This window comes from Buceros rhinoceros, unplaced genomic scaffold (genome assembly GCF_000710305.1).
Source record: "Buceros rhinoceros silvestris isolate BGI_N320 unplaced genomic scaffold, ASM71030v1 scaffold25900, whole genome shotgun sequence".
Taxonomy (NCBI): domain Eukaryota; kingdom Metazoa; phylum Chordata; class Aves; order Bucerotiformes; family Bucerotidae; genus Buceros; species Buceros rhinoceros.
In genome coordinates this window covers 1-6,625 of record NW_010390521.1, presented here as the reverse complement: position 1 = coordinate 6,625, position 6,625 = coordinate 1, and the positions used below count along the sequence as shown (strand labels likewise).

The 6,625-nt window shown below is 53.5% G+C and overlaps 1 protein-coding gene across 1 annotated transcript; it reads right to left on the bottom strand.

Moving 5' to 3' along the window:
* Positions 1 to 1,742: 1,742 nt before the first annotated feature.
* On the bottom strand, positions 1,743 to 6,463 carry LOC104495244 (LETM1 domain-containing protein LETM2, mitochondrial-like). Its single transcript, XM_010138196.1, has 9 exons — positions 5,999 to 6,463; positions 5,708 to 5,851; positions 5,256 to 5,390; positions 4,812 to 5,015; positions 4,027 to 4,146; positions 3,368 to 3,478; positions 3,139 to 3,225; positions 2,378 to 2,452; positions 1,743 to 1,787 (listed from the first exon to the last, which is right to left on the bottom strand). The coding sequence occupies exons 1-9, from the start codon at positions 6,461 to 6,463 to the stop codon at positions 1,743 to 1,745; spliced, it is 1,386 nt and encodes a 461-aa protein (XP_010136498.1).
* Positions 6,464 to 6,625: the final 162 nt, after the last annotated feature.

Below are 6,625 nucleotides of genomic sequence, written 5' to 3'. Positions count from 1 at the left end.
TCCTTTGGCTTCTGAACGACGCAGCAGTGACTGGAAGATCATGAAGGTCCTGAGTGTGCACCTTGGCCAGAGCTGTCTCAGTCCCCACAGTGGTCCCGCGGCCACCACTTTTCTTCTGCGCTTCAGGAAATCCCAGCTACAGAGAGACCATTCACCTTATCTAAAGGACCAGCTTTCCTCCTGCTTGATGGAGGCTGGCTCAGCAAACCCAGTTCGTGTCCTTCAGATGAACTGGGGACACAGGGAGGCTGCTCCCTCACGCAGCTCTGCCCGCTTTCCTGGAGCTCAGCCATTCCACCTCTCCGTTTAGGAGCTTTAGCCAGAATACAGAAATTATTCGCGTTCTTCTACTCCTGCATGCGAATCCCAGGGCTCGAAGCCAGTGACATCTCGCGCTGAACACTCGTACTCGCCTCTCCAAGGGGTGAAACGCTTTCCCCGGGGAAGCGGGCTTGGCCAACACCAGCTCACAGCTCTGTCCGGCTCAGCCAGCGAAGTGCCAGCCCCCAGTGACACCTCACCTGCGCTGCACACAGGCAGGAGCCACGTGTGCACAGGGGGGTATTTACTGAATTAACATTTGTTCTCGTTTACTGGCCACCAGTTAAACTCAAGAACAGGACCAAGAACACAGAACTGCAGCAGCCACCCCGCAGTGGTGGCAGGAGCCTGAAGTCACCTGTTTGAGGTGCCGATATCACCCGACCTTGAGGTGAATGGCTTTTTCCGAGTCAGACTGTTCTCAGGGCTGCCTGACCTCGAGGAATGACATTTCATCCTACATAGCACCAAGTCTACTTTAATTTTACAGTCAGTATAAATATACATATTTAACACGTACATAGGACAGAGTAAAAAAATTAAGAAATGCCATATCAGCTTTTCAGTATCTTCCTGCAGAGGCTACCAGAACCAGGCAACCAGGAGTGTGCGAGGGTCACTTTGTACCGTACGGTATCTCCGAGGGCACCGGCTGGCGTGGAGTTCTGAGCCCAACCAGGGCTGACCAAGGCTTATGCTGGACCTGGGAAACGCGTGTGTCCCCCCAGGCTGCCACCTCACGCTGCCCAGTGGGATCCTAAAAATGCCCATCTCAGCCTTCTGTACCAGCGCCTGGCACCTGCTGCAGCTCTCAGTGATGACAGCGACCGCTCGTGCAGCGGGAGCGTCCTCTCACCGCCCTGCTCCTGTCCAGCAGGTCCTTGGGTCTGTCTGAACAGCTGAGTTCAACCCCAGCACCGAGGAGTCACTCTGGCCCCCCTCTGCTGGGGTTACTCTCCCTGGTACAGATGTGATGGTGAAATACAACAGCTGCACGGGTCATTCTGTGTGCCAAGTACCGGGTAAACCACACTGACCAGGAGCGAGAGCTGCGGCAGCAGGAAGAGCCGCCAGCCCTGGGTATGCGGGGCTGCTCCTGCAGAAGGGGCTTTCCGGGGCCCAGGCCTCTAGGAAAAGCTGCCATGTCTACGGTCGAAGAGCACAAACGCCTGGTCACTAACAGCACAGACAGCAGCCTTGTTATTAACTTATTTACGATGTAAGTTACAACAGTCAGGCTGGGGAATCCAGTACAAAAGAGGTGCCGGTGCCACTCAGACAGCCATGGCATGGCCTGGAGTGGACGGGGGGGCCCTGGGGGCTACTGACACCTTTCTGAGTAAAGCAGCCTCCTGGAAAAACAACTCTTCCCTTCCGAGGAGGCGCAGAGGTGAAAACTCTTCTCTCCCAGCAGGTCCAGGCTAGGCTCCATTGGCCTTGCTGCTCTGCGACACTCCCATTCCAGTCTAGGTGCAAGAGAAAGTTGCCAGGTTTAGGCAGTACGAACACTTCCCGAAATTCAAAACCTTTCTGAAGAAGGTATTTCCCAGCTACGGTGGGAAGCTGCTCTGGAGAGGAACAGCTGACCAAGAACAACCTTCTCCAGGGCAAAGGAGCGTTTTGCTGGCCCAAGTCAGCCCAGACTGGCAGACTTGCCTTGAGTGGGCACCCGAGTGCACGTGAGCAGCTAAATCGAAATCAAACACCCACGGAAAGAAAAGGGGCAGAGGAAAGGCAAGTCCCTGCAGAACATGTCTAACACTGCGGAGCTTCCGACCAAAGGCTGGTCTGACCCAGCGGTCCAGAGCAGATCGTTAGGGACGAGTACAAGAAAAGGACGGACTGGTGACTCCCCACAGCGCTCCGTTAGCTTCCCCCGTTTGACTGCAGGGTATTTCTGTATCTAACAGCCCCCAGCACAGTTCTCCTCCACAATTCCTCCAGCTGCTCCTTGAACATAACGTTCACAACATCTTGTGGCACAGATTTCCAGTTTGTCTACAAGTTGTGTGAAGAACAACCTCCTCTGGGAAGCCTGGGGATCCGATCAGCTTACCTCTCGTGGGGGAGGCTTCACCGACACTTCGGAGACTGGCAGTTTCTCTGCTGGCCGAGAGACAAATTCTTCACTCTTTCAGGAAAAAGCAGCTTTAAGTGACAGAACCCTCTCAGAAAACAGATGCTACAGCCCAAGGAAGGCCATGCCCTGCAATGCATGTTGTGAAAGCTGCTGTCGACATTTCCATCACTTCCCCTGCGCAATTTAGCAGTTTGGAAATACTTCTAGCGGTTGACACAGTATTCGCCTTTCATTCGGTGGCTGCTTTTATCAGCTTGGACTAATCTCAGGAATTCACTTCAGCCTTGTGCTGAGAGCCACATGCTTTGGCTGTCGTACTGCAGGTATTTTCGTCCTGGACGACCCAGCCCAAGTTCACCAGGAGAGCTGAAAACGAGCTCCCTTTAACTGGCTTCTCTGAGCTGTTACCTGGGCTGAAGCCTCTGCATTTATGTGAGTAAAGCAACTGAGAAGCTCGCAAGTGCTCCTCTGCTGGGAGCAGTAAGGTGGTTCTAAACAACCAGCTGTCCCCAGCAACGGGCCGGGATGTGCCACATCGATCCCACCACACTTTCACGGTCTCTCACACCAGAGGGTGCAGCTGGGAGGCTCCTGGGCAGGACCGCACACCCAGCGCCGGAACAGACGCTGCTGATGTGCTCTGCGCAGCGGAGCCAGGCGCTGGGGTTTGCCCAGCTTTGTTCACAAGCCCCACACGCGGCTCATTTTCCTACCGCAGACTTTGTGGGTTTTCTGACCTTTCTCCCCTGTAGCAGCGGGGCAGGGTCCAGCAGGGTCTCTTGACCTTCAAGAGCAGACGTCATCCTTTCGGCACCTTCACCTGTCTACAGAAGAACATTAGTTCAGCACAGGTGTAACTTCAGCCCACTTGGAGGATCAAAGAACAAGATTCATGTCACGGTGCTTCATTTTTGTACTGGGTAATGGATGAACCATTAACCCGGGCATTTTATTCCAACAACTCACCTTGTTTTGTGGAACTGGAGCAGACTGTGGCTTTGTATCTATTAAGTACAAGGCACGAGAAAGCAGGAGCAGAGAAGGTGGAACGTTCTCTTTTAAATGCAGATCCAGCCACTGCCAGGGGAAAACAGAACTTACTGTGTGTCGGCTCTACATCCGCACGTCTGTACAGCACTCTGTCCTTACAGATCTTAAAGCGACCCTGAGTTTGACTGATACAGTTGGAAGTTACTACAAGGAGAAGAAATTGTTCTAAAAAGTTGGCAATTCCACGGGTAATATGCATTGGAGAGGAAGTTCCCAGCTACCACAAAGAGCCACCAGCGACAGCCAAGGATCCAAATTGTCTCCAGCTTATCTGCAATCCAGCACCCACAGCAGCATCTCTAATCTGCTGGAATGCTCGTAACAGATAAGCGTTGGCTCCACTACAAGACTGGGCTAGTTTAGAAGCTTAAAGCACAATCTGCACCCCCCACAATTCATCTTGCTTCTAGCTGGCCCCAGTGTTACTTGGTTCTTCTCTCTTTAGTCTAAGACATAATCCAGATGCCTTAAAGCTCAGCTCTGCAGGAACTCTCCGTGGCTGCTGTCGGGACAGGCCACATCACGCTGTCCCAGCAGAAGCCTTGTCAAACGAGATCAGGGCAGAGCGCACTCGCCTGCCTGAGCTGCTCCTTCAGCTGCTCCTCCGAGAGACCCAGCGAGCGCATTCCCCTGGCTCTGCACGCACTCTGCAGCTCGGACACGCTGAGGCCACCGACTCCTTCCCTGGAAATCATCTGGAACGAAAAGGAGCGTTCCAGTTTAGTCACAAAGTAAGAAAAACCCTGATGTATGCGATGAGCTCAAGCCCAAAGACCCGTCTGTTCCGTGGATGTCCTGAAGTCACAGCGACACGAGGAGGAGGCAGAACTGACTGGGTAGAGAATTCCTTTGGTTCTTGAGCGCTGACAGTCCTCAGCTATGGGGGATGAAAAACTTTGGCCTGACTATTTTGTTTCTCCCCCAGGTATCGAGAATTTCACTTTTACAAGTGACCCTGCAGGTCGGAAGGATTGAGTCCCAGGCAGGTGACCCTGAGGACTGTCAAGGTTGCAGGCAACTCGCACTGAATTTAGCTGGTTTAAACCTGGAGTTTCCATCCAAGACTTATTCCAGAATTGGAACCTTCTATTTTCACAAGTTAGAATAAATGTAGAAGGGTGTTCTGAGAGCGATGGTATCTCCAGTGCCACCCTCGGGGGTCACCAAAGACAGGACGGGTGCAGGAAGATGAACTTTGGGTTTTTTTCTGGAATCTCCAATAAGGAGAATCCAACTCATCAGCATTAAACTGCACATGGAGGAGGGAGCGTGGGCAGTGACACATGCGTTACGCAGAGCGGGCGGTGACTCAGAGGGACAAACTGGCAGCCCAGCTTCGTCTGCACTGTTCTAAACTTACCTCGTCATCTGCCTTGATAGTTCTGAGTCGCAGCAGAAGCTGAAAGCGGAGCAGATTGTTGGTGCCAATGGGCTGCAGCTCGAGCAGTTTGCAAAGAGCAACCAGCTGCGGCCGTTCCAAGTGCTCCAGGGTCAGCTCGTCCTCAAAGAGCTTGGAGAAGCGTACGATCTCCTGGGTACTGGGCTGATGGCCGCTGTGTCGGATCTGAACAGAGCAGAGACATCAAAGCCAAGCCCGAACAAACCATGCTCTGTGAATCCTCTTCCCCTCCTGCTTCTCACACTGGTATTCCCCCTCCTCAGTGGAAACAGAACGATGCTGTGAACGCGCCAAAGTGATGGGACAGCTCTGCGCTGCCAAAGCCCCCTGCAGCCTCGGCAACGACCCCACACTCTCTGCCCCAACCAGCGAAGCTGCTGCCAGCCCCAGCACGGCCCGCGGTACCTGGTGCACGTAGGAGGAGAATTGTTTTCCTTGTCCCGTATCTGCTTTGTTCCTCTTGGCCATCTCTGCTATCGTCTCCCGCAGGAACTTTGCTAACTCCAGCTTTGCGTTTAGTTTCTTTTTCTGCTTTTCTTCCTTCATTTAGGAAATAAAACATGGTTAGAAATTCCACTTGGAAATCACAAGGGGGGATTCTGGGGAAGAGGTGAAACAAGACATTAGTATACTGGAAGCACAGTGGCTTTGCCTACTGTAGGAAATGGAATTACCCAGCATTTTTTACTGTACAATCCTCAAATTCCTGAATAACCTCAGAATGTCTGGCCTAGACCCGTGTGTGAGGCTGACGCCTGCTTGCAGCAGCAGGCAGGAGACAGCAGCTCTCTGCACAGCGGCGCAGATGTTCTACCGAGCCAGAGGACACAGCCAGTGCCTTCGGAAAGGACACAAACCTTTTTGGACTCCGTCTCAAATGTTGAGGGCAGCATTTCTGGGAAGAGCTTCAGGAACACGGGTAACAGGAATTCCATGAAGGGGACGATGACAAACACCAGGAAGGGAACCAGCCGGAAGAGATCCGCGCAGGTTCTCAGCAGCTGCACGGGGAAGAGCATGGCAGAAATTACTAACCAACCAGACACCAAATCAGCGTGTTCCAGAGCAGTGCGGATCCAGAGAGGTTAAACCTCCTTCACTGCAGAAGCCCCTTAATGCAGCATTTCAGCGTTATGGCTGGTGCTTACCCTTCGTCTCTCCCTCCTGGTGAGGACCTGACCATGGAGCAGCCTCCACACCATCCTGGCAGCCACCTTGGTGTCAATCCACAGCAAGTGGAACCCATTGTAATAATGCTTCAGCTCATCCACAACTCTCTGCCGTAAAGGCTTCTGCCCCACGGGAGCACCCACGACTGGCTTTGTCGGTGCTGGAGCAGGCTTCGCACCCCGGGTTACGGCACGCGGGGCGGGCGGAGGCTCGTCTCGGCACTCCTGGTGCAGGCAGGCGGAGGTGTGCAACGCTGGTGGGTGAGGCAGGCTGGCACCCAGCCGAGCGCAGCGCAGCCAGGGCCAGTTTTCAGAGCCTCTGACACGAGTCTGGTTACAGCGAGAACCCAGGAGCTGGACAAAAGCAACGGCTGGAGCGTTGGAGTGCGCAAGAAGATGGGAGCCTCTGAAACTGGAGAGGTGTTGGAGCGGGTAACAGCACATTGTGGGTAAGGTACGTTAACATCAACTCACACTCTGAGTGCCAAATTCACCTCGCGAAATTGTGCCTGCTCAGCACCTCAGATTCTGATCCGCGGTGGATAAAACACTGAGAATTTGTCCCCCACCCATCGCTTTTCTCCTGAGGGCGAGTACCCCGAGCCC

What these genes read in the sequence shown, in the direction of transcription:
- LOC104495244 (XM_010138196.1), bottom strand. Translation starts at nt 6,463, where the DNA reads ATGTGCTGTTACCCGCTCCAACACCTCTCCAGTTTCAGAGGCTCCCAT. An exon ending in CTATCAAGGCAGATGACGAG is followed by an intron (nt 4,147 to 4,811) that starts GTAAGTTTAGAA and finishes TTTTCGTTCCAG; the next exon opens with ATGATTTCCAGGGAAGGAGT. An exon ending in CGCTGCTACAGGGGAGAAAG is followed by an intron (nt 2,453 to 3,138) that starts GTCAGAAAACCC and finishes TTTTCCTGAAAG; the next exon opens with AGTGAAGAATTTGTCTCTCG.